The 21000-nt window shown below is 41.9% G+C and overlaps 2 protein-coding genes across 18 annotated transcripts in view; one reads left to right on the plus strand and one right to left on the minus strand.

Annotated features, from left to right (window-relative positions):
• TNIP1 (TNFAIP3 interacting protein 1) overlaps positions 1 to 21000 on the minus strand; it is a 127955-nt gene that overhangs the window by 49935 nt on the left and 57020 nt on the right. For 6 of the 16 annotated variants that reach the window (XM_074291809.1, XM_074291808.1, XM_074291807.1 and 3 more), the window contains 5 exons: positions 16738 to 16869; positions 16305 to 16430; positions 14852 to 14917; positions 14285 to 14476; positions 13727 to 13814 (listed from right to left, as the gene is read on the minus strand). In XM_074291809.1, the coding sequence (XP_074147910.1) occupies positions 13727 to 13814; positions 14285 to 14476; positions 14852 to 14917; positions 16305 to 16430; positions 16738 to 16869 (604 nt within the window). Of the gene's footprint in view, positions 1 to 12056; positions 13551 to 13726; positions 13815 to 14284; positions 14477 to 14851; positions 14918 to 16304; positions 16431 to 16737; positions 16870 to 21000 lie in introns of those variants that run through there. The other 10 variants (XM_074291817.1, XM_074291816.1, XM_074291815.1 and 7 more) reach the window with 3 other exon arrangements.
• GPX3 (glutathione peroxidase 3) lies at positions 1320 to 11873 on the plus strand. 2 transcript variants are annotated; one of them, XM_074291825.1, is made up of 5 exons: positions 1320 to 1524; positions 7405 to 7558; positions 8428 to 8545; positions 9173 to 9272; positions 10792 to 11873. In XM_074291825.1, the coding sequence occupies exons 1-5, from the start codon at positions 1435 to 1437 to the stop codon at positions 11014 to 11016; spliced, it is 687 nt and encodes a 228-aa protein (XP_074147926.1). In that variant the 5' UTR covers positions 1320 to 1434; the 3' UTR covers positions 11017 to 11873. The 2 variants fall into 2 exon arrangements, with proteins under 2 accessions (XP_074147926.1, XP_074147925.1); XM_074291824.1 differs by lacking the exon at positions 1320 to 1524 and adding an exon at positions 3676 to 3822 and having other exon boundaries at positions 7360 to 7558.

Below are 21000 nucleotides of genomic sequence, written 5' to 3' on the forward strand. Positions count from 1 at the left end.
GACTTTTACAAGCTGTCCCCAGTGTAACTTTCCACTGCAGGGCCCAGCCAGATTGGTGCTCCTCACCTGCCCTCTCCCATCTCTTTGCTTTTACCCTCTCTAGCCTTCTAAATTTCATTGTTTCAACGTTGAGTTTCAGAGGCCATCTTCCATATGAATGCCTTCCTAATACACCTCTGCTCTCTCGTATTAGCTAGTATTCACTTTGTATATCTCTGTGTTTGCTTATGGATACATTTTTACTTCCCCCACAGAGCAGAAGCTCCTTAAAGACAGGGGCAGTTTCATTTTCCTCTCTCTCTCTCTCTCTCTCTCTCTCTCTCTCTCTCTCTCTCTCTCTCTCTCTCTCTCTCTCTCTCTCTCTCTCTTAGCAGAGTTAGAAACATAGATTAGTAAATAATTGTGCCTTGATTAACTGATACATCTCTTCCAGTTCAAACATTCTGTGTTGCAGTACTAAGAGGCAGGTGATGTATTTGATTCTGACTCCAAAAGTCTTTGCTGTTTTTCACTCTGAACTCTTTTACTGCTTCTCAGTTCCATAGGCTATGAGCAAGAAGGAAAGCTTTGTAGGTGCAGGGAAGATGGAGGGCATAGTCCAAGATACTGATGTTCCGAGTATTTGGGAAGGGAGAGCAGACCCGTTTGCCTGCAGTGTGCCCGCGGTGTGGGTGACAAGAACACGAAATGGTCCTGGAAAACTGCCAGGCAGAATTTGGCGGGCAATGAGGAGCCAGCGAAAGTTCTCAGCCCCTTCCTAATCCTGGGGTCTTTTACTCTGTATTTTAGGTAACAAAACAAACTCTCGCAGTTAAGGCTTGTCAGACCTTAGGGATTACTAAATCTAACCTCCCTTTTTTGGAGAGCAGACAAACTGAGGCTCAGGACTAAGTCCCCTTCTTCCCGGATATTTCTCTTCCGTGACTGGCACAGGATCAGATCCGTATTTTGGATTTTAAAGAGTGTAGGGAGGAGGGGGAGTTAGTCCTAAAGCCTCGTTTTACCGAAGGGGAGACTGACGTGAGACCACGCCGGCCAGCAGTTATTTGGGATTCCAGTTCTAAGCTCAGTCTTTCTTCCCCGGTGCCAACGTGGGGGGCAGGGGGCTGCGCGCCGAGGCGGACGAGAACCCTGCACGAAGCTAGGCTTTGGTGACAGGGCACTGGCGCAGCGCTAGGATTTCCCAACAATTCCCTCTCTCCGCTCCTTGCCCGGGGCCGGAGGCGGGGGATTATGATAGCGATCTCTCCGGACACCCTTGTTTATCTTCGATTGGTTGGGAAGACGTGGTGCACATCTGATTGGTCCCCTCTTGCAGGTCGGGAAGGTGGTGGAGAGTCTCATAAAGCGGCCGAGCCCTCAAACTCGCAGTGCCCGTGGGAGGCGGTGCTCGCGACCCTTCCCAGTCCGGGGGCTTCCCCTTCAGTCGTCGCCATGGCGGGAGGAACTCTCCAGCTCTCCTGGCTTCTCCCGCTCGTCCTGTCCGCCTTCGTCCAGCCCGTTCGGGGCCAGGAGAAAATGAAGGTAAGGGGCATCCCTACAGTTCGGAGCTGTAGGAAAGGCTAAGGAAAGAACTTGGCCCGCTGGGTCCCCTGCACCTCGCCTGCCCCGTGGAGCGCCGTCTCCCCGGAGTTCTCTGACATCTGGAGGCTGACAGGAGGCAGGAGGGAAGGTCTCTCCCTTCTCCACTTTTCTCTTCACCTCCCTGGGCAGTCTCTTCCATCCCGTGCGCAAGCGATTGGGTCCGTTTCTAGGCTATCTTTTAAGGAACGGTGTAATGAAGTCCTTATCCTCCTGGAAGTGCTTCTTTTTCCCATTTCTTTCCCTCCACCTCCCGCTTTCTTTTCCGCTGCCTATTTCTACCTTATTCCTACCGGAGATTCCCTCGGGACCCCCTGGTCAATAGAGCGACACTTTCGGGGATAGAGAGCGGGGAAGAACTCGGAATCTTGCCATCCGCTCGTGATTGGGGGCTTGAGGAGACTGGTCCCCATAGCGCTAACGCGGGATGCTTAACCTTGTTTGTGTCTGTCCGGTGAAGCCTTAGGACCCCTACTCAGAGAAATGGTCTGTGTAACTTTAAGAAGCCTGGCAACCAGAGGAGATATTCTAGGATATTGTAGACTGTTCCTGAGAACAGGAAGAGGATTGCTTCACCTCACTGATAAACATGAGAAGGCCAATTCGAGACAAAAGCAGGTCTTAGGGGAGTGTATTTATGATGATCTGGAAAGAACCTGGACCGATTGCCAAACAATTCTAGTCCTGTCTGGAAGAAAGGATAGAGAACTGCCTGGACCTTGAAGATCATCTGGTCATCCCCCTTATTTTATAGAGGAAAGCCGAAGTCTAGAAAGGTTATATGTAACTGAACCCTCTCTGCCTTCATTCTCTGACATTTTGTGTTCCATGTTCTCATGTCCTTCCTAGTCGTGGATTCTAAGACAGTAGGCAGTACAATCCCAAATCTGGTTCTGGAGGAACGAGGCCCCATTCCCCTTTCTCTGCAATCCCACATTTGAGACTTGAGCAAACATAGCTAGCTAATAAGCCTCCATGGAGAATGCTTCCTGTTAAGGCAGTTGCTGGCTTATGAGTGGGGCCGGTGGAAGAGGACCTGAGCCAGAGCTTTATGTTTATCCTCCTTCCTACAGAAAACAATCTGGAAATTTCCAGGCCCCAGCCTTCTTACAAGGTTTATTGCCTTTGGAAGCCATGAAGGGTTCTGGGTTGAGCTTCAATAAGGGTAGAGGCTGAACATTATTGCCTTTGGAGATAGGGGAGAACAGGTTGGGGGTGGAGGGAGGCACTTGGGAAGGAGGTTGATCCTGGCAAGGTTTAGGATTGGTCAGAAACATGAGACTGCCCAGCTGAAGCTGATGGGGCCAGATTTGGGGCTTGGCCTGTGGACAGTCATGACGAGTGACAATCTTTGGTCTGTCCGCACCAGGGCTTACCAGTGGAAGATGCTTAGGGATTAGAGAACCTCTTCCTGGGGCAGCGAGGTGGCGCAGTGGATAGAGCGCCAGCCCTGAATTCAGGAGGACCAGAGTTCAAATCTGATCTCAGACACTTAACACTTCCTAGCTGTGTGACCCTGGGCGAGTCACTTAACCCCAGCCTCAGGAAAAAAAAAAAATCTTTTCCCAAAGCAGGAAAGGGAAGCCCTGGTCAAGCTTGAGACCGGGGTTCTATACCAAACTTGGAGAGCATCTTGACTTCATGTAGACTTATTTAATGCATGACTAAAGTGGAGCTGTAATGCTTCTTGGTCAATTCACCAGCTCCTTTTTCCTTTAGTCCCTAGAAATCCCCTAGTCTCCATCCACCTTTTCTCACTGGACTTAGTACAGAAATTGGATGGCTGTGGATATGAAGTCCCATTCTGAGGTCATCAGATAGATAGTTGAGCACTTCTCCCCAAGGGCCATAGTAGAACACAGCAAAATTACAGGAGGGAAGGGCATGCAGATTGGATTTTTCAGAGGATAAAAGCTGTGTTAGCACTATGGAGCCTGTGGTGTCTATATATGAAGTCTGGGCTAACTAAGCTCTTTGGAGGAAACCCAGAAACAATAAAAACATGACCCTTTGTCTCACAGGGAAAATGGGACCTAACAACATTAAACCCAGAAACTCAGCTCAACCATATGGAATTCTACTCTGAGATCCACAGTGGGGTGTGATCATATGAGCAAAGTTTCTTGGAGGAGACAGAATATAAACTGTTTTGTTGGAAGAGACTTTAAGTCTAATTCTCTTTATTTGGAAGAGTGGTTATTTTATTTATTTATTTTTTTTCAATTAACAAGCATTACTTTTGTTTCCCTCCCAATCGGGAGTGAAGAACTTGCAACAAATGTGTCTTGTCATATAAAACCAACATTCTCAATTAAATGGAGGGGAAATCGAGGCCCAAAGAATTTATTCACTCAAGGTCACATAGTAACAGAGTCAATACTTGAGTCCAGTTCTTCTGATTCCTTCCTCATTTAACACTCTTCTCTATACCAGTAGATTGGATATAATTGGCCAAAAAGATTGGGAAACTGGCTGAGTTGGTGAAACCTATTTTACCTTGCCCAAATCCCCCCAAAACTTAAGGGAGACTTTTAAAATGATGTATTTAAATCCAGAGAGATGATGTATTTAAAATGCAGTACAAGACATATACATATTGGGACTTGGCCAATGTAGAAATTTGCTTTGCTTGACTATGTATATTTACTATGAAGGTTTTCTTTTTCTTTACTGTTCAATTGAGAATGGGAAATACGATAAATATACACAAAAATAACAAGTTAAAGTTTACTATTAACTTCTCTTAGCCCAGGCCATTGACTAATTCCTCATCTACTGGACACCATGACCTGAGTTCAACTCTGTCAATTCTCTGACATACACCTGACTTCACCTTGGTCATCTTCAGTGGTGGTCATATTTAAAATATTATGATCATTCTAAATTGTGCTACTTTCATGAGATTGAATTCTGAATCTTCCTGCCTTTTAACTCTGCTGAATCTCACCTATTCAGCCTTCCCTGGTCCAATCCCTGAGGAACAGGTGTGTCTCTTCTTTTTGCCAAGGCTGACACCTTTCTACTAGTGCCCTCGATTCTCTTTTTCCCACCTCCCAACAGGAGCTTGCCCCATTTCTAAAACCTTTTCCTAGCTACTGAATCTTCTGCTTCCAGAAATATGTCCAGATCTACCTCCATCCCCCATCCTCACTCCCTCCTCCAAATCATGATTGTTTCAACCTCTCAATCTATCATCCAGTCCTGCTTTCCAATCTCAATATCCTCAGTCCTGGGCCATATTCCCTCCTTTCTCCATACTCTGCCCCTTGGTGGTCATATGAATTCAATGATCATTTCAAAGATTGCTCCCAAATTTATATATCCAACAAGGATCCCTTTATCGTGCATTGTCAATTGACTTCCACTTTACCTACATCTCCATCTTTGTGAGATCAGTGGTTTCTCAAATTATCATCACACATATGCAAAAAAAGAACTCTAGATCTGCCTTAAACCAGCCTCATCTTCAAACTTCCCTGCCTCTGGTGAGCAGACTTCCTCTCCAGAAAGCCAGGTCAAAAATTTCAGGATAATCTTTCTCTTTTCAAATGGCAAAATGCTGTCAAAATACCTACACAATCCCTCTTGCATTCATCTTCTCTCTACTTAATGACCATCACCTTGTTTCAAGACTTCAATATTTCTCTTCTATACTATTATTCTAGCTTCTTAATTGTTCTCATTGCCTCCAGTTTCTTTTTACTCCAATACATGCTTCACAAAACTGCCAAAATAATTTTCCTAAAACACAAGAAAGGAACATGTTACTGTGGAAAAGTCACTAGATTTGGGGTCTGGGTTCAAAGTCAGATAGCTATTTTACTGCATGAACTTTGGGCATGCCATTATTTCCCTAGCCTTAGCTCTTCATTTATAAAATTAAGGGACTGGAACAGATGATCTCAAAAGCTCTCCAACAACTCTAGGACTGTTACTCCACCTTCCCCAATGCAGAAACTTTGGTGACTCCTCATTGCCTTTAGAAAAAAATACAAAATCCTTATCCTACTGTTTAAGGCTTCATGTAATCTGGGTCCATCTTACCTTTCCAACCCTATTTCAAATTTCTTCCTTATGTATTTCATAGCTCAGCCCAACAGAATCACTAGCTCTTCCCTGAGCAGCATTCTAGTTCCTTTCTCTTTATTCATATAAACTATTATTTCCTATGATTGGCATCTACTACTACCTCATTTCTGCCTTTCAGAATCATTCCTATTTTTGAGATTCAATTTTCCTCCATAAGGTCTTGCCCAGTAGCCACTCCCTACCCACCAGGTGTTGGTGTTCCTCCTGTTCAAATTACCTCATACTCCCCTTTCTGATGCCATCTTATATCCTTCCAGGAAAATGGAGAGCCACCTGTTTAATTCTTGGCTTTTTTTTTTTTTTTTTTAGCACAGTGCCTGGCACATAAGTGCTGAATTAACATTTGTTGAATTTAATGGAGTCCAAGTCACAAGATTTCTCTTTGATTCCAATTATCCTCACAGGCAGAGATGGTTACATGCTGTCCATCTCAACTGCTGGAAGGACTCCAGATTCTAAAGGCTTCTTGGAATGAGATGGTGAAAGGTCTTAATATGTCTATGGAGTTGTTTCCATATCAATTGAAAAATATTCAGCACTTTCTTAGTCTGGTGACAGTAGGCAGTTTAATCCTGATCTCTTAAATAGATTATGGAATTTGGAGAGGTAGGAGTAACCTTAGAAATCAGTCAGTCCTTATTCTATTGGATTTTTATTATTCAAATTAGCTTCCATCTCTCATTTGCTCAATTCTGACAACAGCCCTGGGAAGGAAAACCAGTATTTTCCTTAGAATTATAACAAGTAAAGGCAAAAGCAATTTGCCCAAAATCCAACCTAAACTAGAATACCATCAAACCCAACACTTGCTACTTAACTATACATTTTCAGACAAGTAATTTATTCTCTCAGAGCCACAGTTTATTCATCTTTGAAGTAAAGGGATTGGACTGTTATCTCTGTTCCCTTCGAATTCTTTCCCCTGACCATTCTAAGTAAGCCCCTTCTCATTACATCCATGCTCAAAAATAATGTCCTTCAGAACCCCAAATAGATTAATCTGAAAGTTGGGGAAAGTTACCCCTGATTGATCCATCACCCTTAGATATGTGTGTGTGTGTGTGTGTGTGTGTGTGTGTGTGTGTGTGTGTGTGGTTATAGCACTAGCACTATAAAACACCTTGCTGGTTCTGTTTGGTCAGTCCCAGCCAACTTGCACAAGAACTCTTAGTTGAGGGTATGCAGGAAGCATTCCAATATGGCCAAGAAGAGGTTATGGGGCAGTTGGAACACGAGTTGAACCTCTCGGCCCAAGGAACATACACTGCCTCAAAGGGAAGTCAACCAAGAAAAAAACGTTAGCCGAAGCTCCCGCACCCTTCCAGTGCTGTGTGCCTGTTGTCCTTGTGTCAGGAAGCTGCAGGTTGGCGGGAGCCAGGAAGTAATCAGAGCTAGGGAAGGCCAGGGATAATCCCTCGGATAACGAGTCAAGTTTTTTTATATTTCATCTTCTCTCCCCTTTGTTACCTTTTGGAAACACCACCCTGTTTCTCAGGTGACTAGTGGAAGGGGGCATCAATACCTGGGCCAGGAGAATCTAGGCCAAATGGAGCTCCCTGGGCATGGGCTGGGTATCAAGAAAGGGATAGAAAAAATAGGGCTGTGCTTCAGGAGTTCCTGGGGCAGTCAAAACTTGTGACATTAGATTTCACACCCAGTGAAATTTCCTCATTTGTTACCAGAGTGGAGCTACTATTAAAAACCCCTATCTCCATCATTTTCCTTGTGTTTCAGACGGACTGCTACCAAGGGATTACGGGCAACATCTATGATTATGGTGCCCTCACCATTGATACTGATGATTACATCCCTTTCAAGCAATATGCAGGCAAATATGTTCTCTTCGTAAACGTTGCCACCTACTGAGGCCTCACGGTCCAGTACCTTGGTAAGCCAAGTTTCACCAGCAGGACCTCTTTCAGTCATGGATTTCTGAGGGATGTGGGATGGTGGTGGGAGTAGTCTATTATGCTGTACCCCAGCTCTACTTTCAGGGAGAGCGGTATTTATGACTAAGAGTAAGGAGTCTCAGAAGATTGCAGGAGACTCTCAGAAAAACCCCAGTCTGATAGGCTCTCCCCTTCGCTTTGGAAAATCAAATGAATAACTAGAATGGGGCATTAAAACATAATGTGTCAGATCTGTCAGATCGGCTACCTTAAAAGACCGACTGTTAGAAATTATAGAGATCAAGTCTAACTACTTTGTTTTACAGATGAGGAAACTAGGACACAGGACTGGCAATTGTAGTCACATAGGTATAGACACATAGTATCCGTCAAGATCCCGTTCCAGTTCCTTACTTCCACAGACAGGCTCCAGGTTTCTTCCATTTTCACCATTTACACAGTGTGTGCAGCTTCTCTGGCACACACACACTCTCACATATGATCATTTCAAAGGCCCAGAAGAAATGGCAGAATCAAAGAGTAGTTTTCAAACCTGGGGCTCGCCCTTTTTTTTTTTGTCCCCACTCCAAATCCTACCAGAAGCTCAGATAAGCAAAACTCCAAAGCATTTTGTTGTTCTGACACTTTCAGACGCTCCAACTCCCATGATCCTGTGTTTCCTGAGATCTCTGTCCTGAGGTCAAGACCTCAGGACAGAGATCCTCCTCCCCACATGAATCAATGAAACTGTGGTTCAGACTCAAAGCAGTTTTACCAAGTTACCCAGCAAGCTGGCAGAAGAACCAGGGTTAGAAAATGGGTGTTCTGCCTATTAAGGGCCCTTTCTCTCCACTTTCCTTTGGGTCAGAATTGAATGCACTACAGGAGGATTTGAAGTCACAGGACCTTGTTATCCTGGGATTCCCCTGCAACCAATTTGGAAAACAAGAACCAGGACAAAATTCAGAAATCCTCCCTGCCCTCAAGTAAGTTGGGACTAAGGGACGGAGAGACGGGGGAGGTTTCTTCAGTTTGTGGGGTCCCTGGGATGATCATCCTTGAAAACATGTCAACAAGTTCAGCAATGCTCAGGGCCCTCCCTTATCATAGGAAGCCAGGATGGGTAAGGGAGGCTAGCAGCATGATGCACTGGCTAGGGATCCTGCAGAAGACAGGATGGAGAACTGTGGGTGAAGGAAAGGTGGCTGCCCAACACCTGTGATTATAACTGAAAGAGCCCCAGACTTGAAGGTAGCAGATCTATGTTCATATTCTGGTTTTGTTAACTATGTAAGCTCAGGTAAACTTTTCTATGTACCTGGTCTGTTTCTTTTATAATATTAGGAACGTTTTTCAACTCTTAAGTATACATTGTTACATTCCATCTGAATTATTAAGTCTGAGTCTCAGAGTCTTCTGAGTGAGGTATAACCATTATATTGGTTAAAATAACACTTTTGGGAGCTACTCCAAAGAAAGCTCTCCAGCCCATTTGCAAGCCTGGACTGCTGTCTTGCCTTCCTTGGCCTGCTCTCCCTATTCCCTCATCCCTCCTTGGCCATTTTTCTTGTTTGTGCTCCAAGGCCATTTGGCCACATTCTTGTTCCTTATAGGCATGTACGCCCAGGTGGGGGCTTCGTGCCCAATTTCCAGCTATTTGAGAAAGGGGATGTGAATGGAGAGAAAGAACAGAAGGTTTATACCTTCCTGAAGGTGAGTCAAACAGTTTCTTAATCTCTCTGGTAGGAAGACTCATTTGGGGGTTGAAGTAGATTTCCCTTCTTTCCCTAGCAGTGGTCATAGGGCAAATGTTCTTGGTGTGTGTGTGTGGGGGGGGGGGTAATGAAATTAAAGGACAGCTGTGTTTATGGGAAGGTTCTAGAGAGGCAGACCGACCTTACCCCAGGCTCAATAGGGTGGGTGAGCCTTTTAAATTGAGTAGTCCCTAGTCCACATACTCAGGGCAGCTGCATATAAGTGAGATCAGTATCACATCTGGAGCCAGAAAGACATCTTACCTCAGCATTATCTGACCTGCTGATTGGAGAGGGCAGGGAGAGATAACATTCTAAAACTAAGTCCTGGATGCCTGAGGAGGGAATGAGACTGTAATAACAGTCTGAATAGTTAATGCCATGGTGACCCAGAATCTGTGGAGGCTGCCCTGAACAGGGAGGAGCCATGAGGCTTACAGTTCAGGAAACATCCCCACATATCACACACACATCACACACATAGACCCCCCCCAAATACACATACACAAACTGCACACACCACATACATACACACTACATACCACACCACACATACCACACATACCTTCTCCCCCCTTCTTTCTCATCCCTTCCCTGTCTCTAAGGGCAAGCTGTCTATTGGCACAATTTCCAGATGAGGCCCGGTGCCAGAGAATTAGACAGTTGGTCTAAGCTTCCAGGACCAGTTCAGGGTGTGGAGGACTCTCCATGCCGGCCAACTCTAATTCTCCTGCACCCCATCATGCAGAGGATGGGGCCAAGAGATGTGGTTTCATTGATAGAACTGGGAAAGGAGATTCCCTTCACCAATTGAGTGTTATGTATTCTCTGACACAATCTCAATAACGTTGGTTGTCTAGAGCATAGAGAGTTAAGGGCCCTGCCCAGGGTCATACAGGCTTCTGTCAGAGGCAGGGTTTGAAAACAAATCACTCTGACTCCAAAGACAACTCTCTATCCATTACTCTACACTACCTCTCATTCATACTTATATTACTTACCTTACAGAGCTCTTTTGAGAAAGTGCTTCACAGACCATGAAGACTCCTTTTTTACCAGCCTGCAATGAGCAGTGACATTTCCACCATAATAGAGGGAGGGTTCCTGTATTATCTGTTGCTTTTAGAACACCCTAAAGATCTTTTTAATATCAATGCTGGAAAGGACTTTAGAGACAATCTGAGCTATCACTTTACAGATAGGGAAAAAGAGACCCAGTTTAAGTGATTCCAAGTTTCTTCCCAGTTTTGAATGTTAAAAACTGAAGGGCTACCCAAGAGCCATATGTTAACAGGATAGTAACACAGGCAACAGTAATTTGCCCAATGTTATTGTGTGGGGCAAGACCTTAATATTTTACCTGGGCATTTCAGCTATTAAGCAGACTTTTGGGAAGAATGTAGAAGAGAGGAGTAGGGAAGTATCTAACACTAAAAAGTGTAATATTCATAATTTGTGTGCTTCCATGTATCCTGCAGAATTCGTGTCCACCTCCCTCTGAAGTCATAGGCCAACCCAGCCGCCTCTTCTGGGAACCCATGAAGGTCCATGACATCCGCTGGAATTTTGAGAAGTTCCTGGTGGGGCCAGACGGTGTCCCCGTCATGCGCTGGTACCACCGGGCCCCCATCAGCCTGGTCAAGGCAGACATCATAGACTATCTGCAGAAACACGGCAGCCTCAACAGGACTGCTGAAGAATAGCAGAAGCGACTGCTGTCCTCAGGGAGTAGAAAAGGGACACTGTTCAGGGAAGGGATTACCCTAGCCCCCAGCTCTCAGCAGACTAGCTTGTCTGCCTGCGACCCTGCTCCACAAGATGCTGCTCTTCAGAGAATGTGTGTGGGTGCATGGGCAAGCATCAGAATGCCTACGCAGACAGGTGTATTTTCAGGGGTTGTGTGCCTAGGTGTACATGAAATCAGGGACAGGTGCAGACACCCACCTCAATACCCTAGGTCCTTGCTCTATTGAATACTCAACTCACTGTTCCAATATTAATGTCTTCCCATCCCAACCTACAGAAGAAAATAAGCTTTTAAGTCAGGTTACTGAACCTGAGAACCCTGGTCCTGGAGTTTCCTATGACTCCCCATTTGCCTTAGCTCATCTGAAGTAAAATACTTTGGAAACTCAGTGACCCAATGAAAATAAATCAGGGCCCCCCCTCCTTCCCTCAGTCCAGTACAAATGAATAAGGTCTCTCTCTTCTGTGAACAGCCCTTTTCAATCCCCTTTGCTCCATCCTATAGAGTTATCTCCTAGTAAGATGTCAAAAGGGCTCTGCCAAAGTAAAAGACTGGTGTGAAAGAAGAGAGAATATCCTACACATAGGGGATGGCATCTCCATGATGATGGGATCCAAAGTCCTGAAGGGCGGATCCCATCAGAGCCTGCAAAAGGGGTCATGATCCTTAGTGCATTCAGCTCATGGCACCTAAGCAGGGATGCTATCCTCCTATGGGGGATACTTACCCTCTCCTCTCACTCTAGATCCCTCACCCCAACATTAGAGTCATACCCACTAGTGACAAATAAAAACCTTTCTGTAGCACTTGAAATTTCCATGTGTCTTCCATTTCAGAGGGATTGGGGGAGAATGAATTAGAAGTTACCAGCTTTGTACTATGTTAGATCCATCAAAAACAAAGTGTCTCATGAGTAAAAGCATCTCATTTTAGAGAAAACTGAGAACCCCAAAGGGGGCTTAAGATTTTCTTAAGTCATACAACAGAACTAGAAAATTCATTCAACAACTCTTTATTGAGGACCTTCTATATACAAAGTCCTGGGGAAGAAAAAATAGATATGGCAAACAACAATCCCTGACCTCAAAAGGGAGAGATCAGGAGGAAACCAGGAGGTCTGAAGGGATCACATAACTAGCCTTCAGCCCCAAACAAGTAGTGCGTCATGACTCGTGAGTGATGAAAATCATAACTGAACTTAACTACCCCAGGGGAGAGAACAAAGGCTTTTCATTTTCAAATGTATTTGACTTACAGACTTTTGAGACCCTGAGGTGCTTCATTAGCTTAAGTCTAGAGTATTCAGCTGGAAAAGTGGGACATTCCTAGAGAAGGAAAAGCTGTCAAGAGTTTGTAGCTATGGTAGGGGAAAGCACTCAAACAACAGGCAGTGGGAACTCGGCTTGCTCCATAAAGCCCCTGGTTGGTTCTTCCCAGAAGGTGAAGAGAATGGGAAAGCTCATCCCAGGCTCATTCTTGGAAGAGAAGGAGAAATAGAAGATGGGACCAGGGAGAAAGGGCTAAGTGACAAAAATAGTCAGGCTAGGGAAAGACTTAGAAAGTTAAAGGGTAAAGAGCACAATCTCTAGCCTTCCATGAGGTAAGAAAAAAGGATATGAGGAAAGACTGGATAAAAACTTCATCTTTTTTTTTTTTGTCTCAGAATTGTTCCAACACTAGCCTGGGCCACCCAATCACATAATTGTCCATTCCTCCATGATGCTCCCCTTTGACCTGTTCTTCCCATACACCCAAGTCCATTTCAAACTTTGGGAACTATTGAGGGAAAAACCATGGTAACCACAAGCAAAGAACCCAAACATACTTGCCACACCACTGAGGCAATGAGACTTTGCAAAGTATCTAGTCACATGACTAGAGGGAAAAGACCAGGGGCTGGGAGAGAAGTTAAGGCTCAAAAACAGGGCAACTCTTAACCAGAAACATTACCATCTTGCTAGTTCTTTTCTCCTAGAACAAAACAGCACCCTCTATGGCCTCTGTTCCAGAAGGGATACTGGAAATGACTTTTAGAGTCTGAGAACAAAAATCTATACCTTGACTAATACATATTACACTGGCCCAAGAGAGGATGTGTCCATTTAGGAAGAAGGGAAAGATATAATCAACAGCTCCTAACAGTATTACCTGAAGGATTCTGACCAATTGTGGAGTGTCAGAGTCATGGAGCTCCACTCTCCTTTTCTCTAAGATCTAGACCCTTGATCCTCATCCCATCTTCCCTACTTCCAGATGGGAAACAAAAGCCTTCCACAGGCACTTCCACTGGAAAACAAAAAGCTCCTACAAACAGAAAATCCAGTGGTCTGTGAAGGGTCCAGTTTGGGGATGAAGTGAAGAGAAAGAATAGACACAAGGCCCAGTCCTCCCCCCATGCTCCTACTGCCCCATCAATTTTGTGTCAATAGCAGCTCTGGTCATATGGTTAGATTGGCCTTTAGTTCTTTGGTAATCCGTGATCAGTCGGTTCTGAAAGATGAAGGCAGCTAGGTTACACAGGAATGCTCACAATGGGTCCCTTCATCTCTTCCTAAATACTATCATCTACATTGTTAGAAATCTTGGACTTTCAAGCTTCAGTGACAAAGGAGGCCCCCTTATCCCTCCAAATAAAAGACTGATTCAGACAAGCAGAGAATTCTTACCAGGCTCTGAAGGCTGGATTGGGGCAGCATCAACCTGGGAGCTTTGGTTCCTCATCATACCACAGGGGGAACGCCAAGCATATTCTGGCTGAAATATTATTCAGGCTTATCATTTAAACACTAACCAACCCACCAACATTCTAAGAAGAAAATATTCATTGAAAGCCTATTAAACTTGCCCAGCATTGTCCCAGGTTCTGTGGAAAATACAAAAAAAGTGTGAAACATGGCCTCTAACCTTAAAGAACTCATAATCAGGCTGTAGAGATAAGACACATACATGAAACAATGGGAATAATAAGGGAATGGAGAGATGAGAAAGGTATAAAGCCATCAAAGATTTTATTGAAGAGATGAATCTTGAGCTAGACACTGACAGGCAGATGGGATTTGGAGAAGTAAAAGGGAAGGAGAAGAGCATTTTAAGTAAGATGAGCAAGCCTAGACTGGGTCCAAGCAGACTTAATCTGCAGGTGTAAACTAAGAGAAGGGGCACATAGTGGGGAAAAATTTTGAGGGTAGAACTGGATTAGATTAATATCAAGGGAAACAACTTACCATATGGAAGAGGCGGGAGTTGGGGATTGGAGGCGAATGTTCTGGGGCCATCGGTGGTGGTGGGTATCGGATTTCTGACCAGTCCTCAAAACCGTGGTGGTGCAGGAATGGGGGCACTGGTTGGTAGGCATAGGGATAGGCCCCACAGATATGCTCTTGGAGAGGGTCCATATGGTATCTTTCTCCTGATGCCTACAAAGGACAAAGCACAAGTTCAGCCTTCTGATAACACAAGTCACCTCATTTTACCTAGTAGTTCCCCAAGCATTTAGAATCACAAAAATCTTATGGAACATTTTTTATTGATATCATAAATTCATAAGATGGAAGGGATCTTAGTGACTTTGCTCAAGCTCACAGTCAGTGGCAGAAATGGGTTGACACATGACTTTTAGGATTCCAAGGTCAGCATTCCGTCAGTGTCTTATGTTGCATATACCAAAAAGGAAAGGATTTGCAACCAAAACCAGAAACAGAAACAGAAAACCCTGCTGGGTGTAAGAGCCTAAATATTCATCTGAAAACTAGCCTTGGGCTTCTGCCAACTTCCACCACAGAATTCCATACCTTCATCTTCCGCTTTTGTTGCCTGAGGACTTCCCTTGTTTTCTCTTCTTCCTTGAAAGCCTTTATCTAAGAGAAATACAGCAAGCCATTTAGAAAACAAAGACATCAGGTCAATCAAAGAGCCCAGAGTCAGGAAAGCACACCCAATGAAGCAGATGAAAAATATTCCCTGCCACCTGATGTATTTCTACGAAAGGTTCTTTACTTAAGACCCAAGAAAGATAGGTCTACAGAATTGGTCAAAGTCAGGCACTGGGACAGATATAGCCTAGGTGTTTGTCAGGCCTGGAAAGTTAGGAAAATAGATTCTAAACATCTTAGGAAGGGAAGAGATTATAAAATAGTGCTTATAATGTTCAGATACTCACACCATTAGAATAGAAAGGGACCTCAATGAATCCGTAATCTTTGAGCTATAGATATTTTAATAGTCCATTCTTCCCTTCTTTTACAGAGAAAGTGAAGTCCAGAAAAGGAGAAGGGTCTTGCTCAAGTTCACATAGCAACCAACAACAGAATCAATTCTAGAACCTGGGTCTCCTGATTCTCGTATCAGACTTTCCCCCATTAAGCCAAGTCTACCTCTTCATACCTCATTTCTGCTTTCATTTCAAGATTCCAAAGCCTCAGATATTCCCAGAGATAAAAATTATAGTGCAGGGTAAAGAATACCAGATGGAAATCAGAGTCAAGTAATTCTAATTTCCCTCAATCATTAGATAATTCATGATAATGAATAAGTCTTATTGTCCCTAGTCTCAGTTTCCCCCTTTGTTAGAGGAGATTATCTTTCCAAAAGAAGGCCTTCCAGACCTTTCCAACTCAACACACAGGATTAATTACACTAACCACACGTGTTTGTGCTGAAACCCAGAATGTTTCTGCCCCAACAACTTATTGTTGAACTCATCAGCAGTAACAGATTTCCAATTTCTATCTCATAACCACTGCCCAGTACACGTGACAGGCAACATCTTATTAATCTATCAGTATTAATTCAATCCCATAATGAAAAAAATATCCTTCTGCTTCAAAGGAAAAGTTTTAAAAAGAAGACTGTGTAGTTAATTTAACCATAGCCTCTTCCCCTTGCCAGACATAGGACCCAACCATAGGTCCCCAAACCATCACTGTTCTTCATCAGGAACCAGTAATATTTTTTTTTTCATTCAGACCTGTGATTTCATTATCAAAGGGAGCTCCTTTAAGGAAACTTCCTTTTCTCCAACCAATACAGACCAACAATCGTTTCGCATCTTAGGTAGAGCTGATTTACTAAATAATTACTTAACAGAGGGTAATTAGGCCCTTGCCTCTAAAGAAACTAGGTCTTCCTCCCTCAGAAAACTCCTCTCTAGTACTTCTTCTCTACAAAGAGCAGCATGCTTCCCTGGAGCCTGCTCTCCACCACCCCATCCTCCTCCTATTTCACCATAGGGTTTCCCACTCTCACTTGGGCATTATACAGGGTAACCTGAGCCTGAAGCTTCTCCAACTGCTTCTTCAACTCTTCCTTTTCCTCATTCATTCGTTCACGATCACTCCGTTCTCTTTGAAAGTCTTCTTCAAAGATCTTTACCTATTTAGGCATAGGAGGAAGAAGTCCAGGCATGAGTGAAGGATCAGGCCTTTCAAAGACTTTAAAGTGCTAGGCCATAGTGTCTGTGGATATCTACAATTTCACATATGATAAACAAAGAGAATCAAGGAAGAGTAAAAGAAGAGGTCTAGGTCTAGAATACAGAATGCTATTATTATGCCAAAAAGCCCATGATATTATTTGGCAAATTGTGCTAACACTCATTCTGACAATAGGGTATGCACACTGCAAACCACAGTCCCACTTCTCCCTTTCCCAGGACTTCCCTTCCCATTACTCTCCTCACCTGTTGCTTCAATAATTCATTCTGGGTGAGTAGCTCTTGTTTCCGCAGGAGTCCTCCTGGTCCCTCAGGACTTCCAAAGGTACTGTGTGTAGGGGATGGAGAAGCCTGAAGATTTAAAGCTTCCTCCAGGGCCTTAGGATCAAAAAAGAGTCACATCATAACAGTTTGCAGAAGCATCTTATGGCCAGATCCTATCAGGGACCACCAGTCAGATAATCTTTGAAGTATTATCTATAAAGAGAATAAAACTCCAAGTAACTCCTTGGTTGCAAACAACTCTTTGCTCTGACAAGCTGGAAGGACCATATGGTGAAAGTCTGGGACCAATTAGTGTAAGGATATGCAGAAGACAGGGATGTATGTACCAAAACTTTTCCACAATCTAATATGCTTTCTGGGAAAAGGCACCTCAGAAAAGGGAGGAAAGGCAAGAAAGAGGAAAGTGTTTAATAACAATCTCTTGTATTTCTGCAGCCTTTATTTTATTTTATTTTATTTTATTTTATTTTATTTTATTTTTGCTTCCAGAAGCATAATGGATTTTGCTCTAACTGTAGGTATATCTTTTTTGTTTCAAGTTTGCTATCTATAAACAACATATGGCTGAATTGTACTTTTTATGCCATGTAGCCATCCTTTTTTATTTTATGAGTAAACTCATTCAATTCACGATTATGACTGTTAATTATGCATTTCTCTCCAGTCTATTATTTTATGCTTTTCTATCTTGGTTCCCCATATCATCTTTAAAAATGTGTTTTGCTCAAAAAAATACCTCCTTTAATTTTTCTTATCTTATGCCTTCTTTTCCTTTCATTCCTTTCTCTTCTGTTACCGTGTTAAGTAACATGCATTTCTGAACCCAACTGTATGTGTATATTCATCCTTCCTTTGAGTAATTCAGATAAAAATGAAGGTCAATTGATGCCTACTCTCCCCATGCCTTCTTTGTTCTTTGTACAGACAAACTTATAAACTCTAATTGATTGTAGCTTTTTATTTACAAAACATATGTATGGGTAATTTTTCAACACTTACCCTTGCAAAATATCTTGAGTTCCAAAATTTCCCCTCCTTCCTCCCATCCCCTTCCCTAGATGGCAGGTATTCCAATACATGTTAAAATAAATGTTAAATCCAATATTTATATATATATGCACATATATATGTGTGTGTGTATATATATATTTTTACACACACACACACACACACACACACACACACACACACACACACACACACACATCCATACAGTTATCTTGCTGCACAAGAAAAAATGGATCTAGAAAGAAAAAAACACCTGAGAAGGAAAACAAAAATGCAAGCAAACAATAACAGAGTGGAAATGCTATGGTGTAGTCCATACTCAGTTTCCACAGTCTTCTCCCTGGTGTAGATGGCTCTCTTCATTACTGAAAAATTAGAACTGGTCTGAATCATCTCAATGTTGAAGAGAGCCGTGTCCATCAGAATTGATCATCATATAATATTGTTGTTGAAGTAGTTAATAATCTCCTAATTCTGCTCATGTAAGTCTCACCAGGCCTTTCTGAAATCATCTTGCTGGTCGTTTCTTATAGAGCAATAGTATGTCATAACATTCATATACCAAAACTTATTCAGCCATTCTCCAATTGATGGGCATCCACTCAGTTTCCAGTTTCTGGCCACTACAAAGAGAACTGCCACAAACATTCTTGCATATACAGGTCCCTTTCCCTTCTTTAATATCTCTTTAGGATATAAGCCCAGTAGTAACACTGCTGGATCAAAAGGTTTGATAACTTTTTGAGCATAGTTCCAAACTGCTCTCCAGAATGGCTGGATTTGTTCACAGTTCTACTAACAATGTATCAGTGTCCCAGTTTTCTCACATTTCTTCCAACATTGGTCATTATCGTTTCCTGTCATCTTAGCCAATCTGACAGGTGTGTAGTGGTATCTCAGAGTTGTCTTAATTTGCATTTCTCTGATCAATAGTGATTTGGAATACCTTTTCATATGACTAGAAATAGTTTCAATTTCTTCAACTGAAAATTGTCTGTTCATATCCTTCGACCATTTATCAATGGGATAATGGCTTGGTTTCTTATAAATCTGAGTCAATTCTCTATATATTTTAGAAATGAGGCCTTTATCAGAACCTTTGAATATAAAAATGTTTTCCCAGTTTACTGCTTTCCTTCTATTCTTATTCACATTAGTTTTGTTTGTACAAAAACTTTTTTAACTTAATATAATCAAAATTATCTATTTTGTAATCAATAATGATCCTTTAGTTCTTCTTTGGTCACAAATTCCTTCCTCCTCCACAGGTCTGAAAGATAAACTATCCTATATTCTAATTTACTTATAATCTCATTTTTTATGCCTACATCATGAATCTATTTTGACCTTTTCTTGGTATATAGTGTTAAGTGTGGGTCAATGCCTAGTTTCTGCCATACTAGTCTCCAATTTTCTTAGCAGTTTTTGTCAAATAGTGAATTCTTATCCCAAAACCTGGGGTCTTTGGGTTTGTCAAACACTACACAGCTATAGTTATTGACTACTTTGTTCTGTGAACCTAGCCTTTTCCACTGATCAACTAGTATATTTTTTAGCTAATACCAAATGGTTCTGGTGACTGCTGCTTTATAATACAGTTTTAGATCTGGTACAGCTAGGCCACCTTCATTTGATTTTTTTTTTTTTTTTTCATTAGTTCCCCTGAAATTCTTGACCTTTTTTTTGTTCTTCCAGATGAATTTTGTTATTTTTTCTAGATCAGTAAAATAGTTTCTTGGGAGTTTGATTGGCATAGCACTAAATAAATACATTAGTTTAGGTAGTATTGTTATCTTTATTATATTCACTCAACCTATCCAAAAGCATTTGATATTTTCCCAATAGTTTAGATGACTTTATTTGTGAGGAAAATGTTTTGTAGTTTTGCTCATCTAGTTCCTGACTTTCCCTTGGCAGACAGATTTCCAAATATTTTATATTATCAACAGTTATTTTAAATGGAATTTCTCTTTGTATCTCTTGCTATTGGATTTTGTTAGTGATGTATAAAAATGCTGAGGATTTATGTGGATTTATACTTTGTATCCTGCAACTTTGCTAAAGTTATGGATTATTTCTAATAACTTTTTAGTTGATTATAATAATTTTCTTCATCCTTTTTCTCCCTTTCTCCTGACTAATAATTTCCTCTTATCTCTTTCCATTCTTCTGATCATCAGAACATAAAAGAACTACTCCCATACTTCCTTCTATGATCCTTTATGAAAGTGTTCTGAGAGAATATATGTATTATCTCTATATTTTAGAATGTAAAAAGTTTATTTTTGTTTACTACTTTATGACTGCTTTCTCATTTACCTTTTTAAATTTCTAGTGACTCCTATGTTTGTACTTAAAAATTTCTACTCAGATCTGGTCTTGTCATCAGGAATGCTTTGAAGTCTTCTATTTCTTTAAAGAACCATTTTTCCCCTGTAGTATTATACTCAGTTTTCCTGCATAAATTATTCTTGGCTGTAAGTTTTTATTTTTTTTTGCATTCTGGATTAGATTCCAAGTTCTTTATTCCTTTTATTATGGTGATTTCTAAGCTGTGTGTGATTTTGACTGTTTTCTAGATGCTTAAATTCTGTCTGATTGCAGTATCTTTTATTTGACCTGGAAATTCTGAATTTTGGTCATAATAGTTCTGGACATTTTAATTTGGGGGTTTCTTTCAGCAGGTGAAAGATTCTATTTTGCCGTCTGGTTTTAAGAGAAATGGGTAATTTTCTTTCATGTTTCTTAAACTATGGTAGATAGGTTTTGTTTTGTTTTGTTTTGTTTTTTGGTAATGGTTTTCAAATAATCCAATGATTCCTAAATTATCCCCCCTTTATCTGTTTTCCAGGTCAATTGTTTTTGCACGTATATTTCATTTTTCTCTAGTTTTTTCACTTTGTTTTAATATTTCAGTTCCCTTCCAATCTGACCACTCCTCATTATCTTTTGATGGATGTTTATCCAGGTCATACCTGCCAATCATAGATATCATTTGAGTCTATCTTAGGATTCTTCTCTGTACTATTTCACTTGGTGATCTTGTCAGCTCCCATAGATTTAACTGTTATCTATGCTAACGGTTCTTAAATTTTCTTATTCTGTCCTAACCATTTCTCCTCACCATGCACCAGATGTGCATTTCCAGTAGTCTATTTGATGTTGCTTAAACATGTCTAAAACTGAACTCATTATCTTTCCCTCAAAATCTTCCCC

This window comes from Sminthopsis crassicaudata, chromosome 2, assembly GCF_048593235.1.
Source record: "Sminthopsis crassicaudata isolate SCR6 chromosome 2, ASM4859323v1, whole genome shotgun sequence".
NCBI lineage: Eukaryota > Metazoa > Chordata > Mammalia > Dasyuromorphia > Dasyuridae > Sminthopsis > Sminthopsis crassicaudata.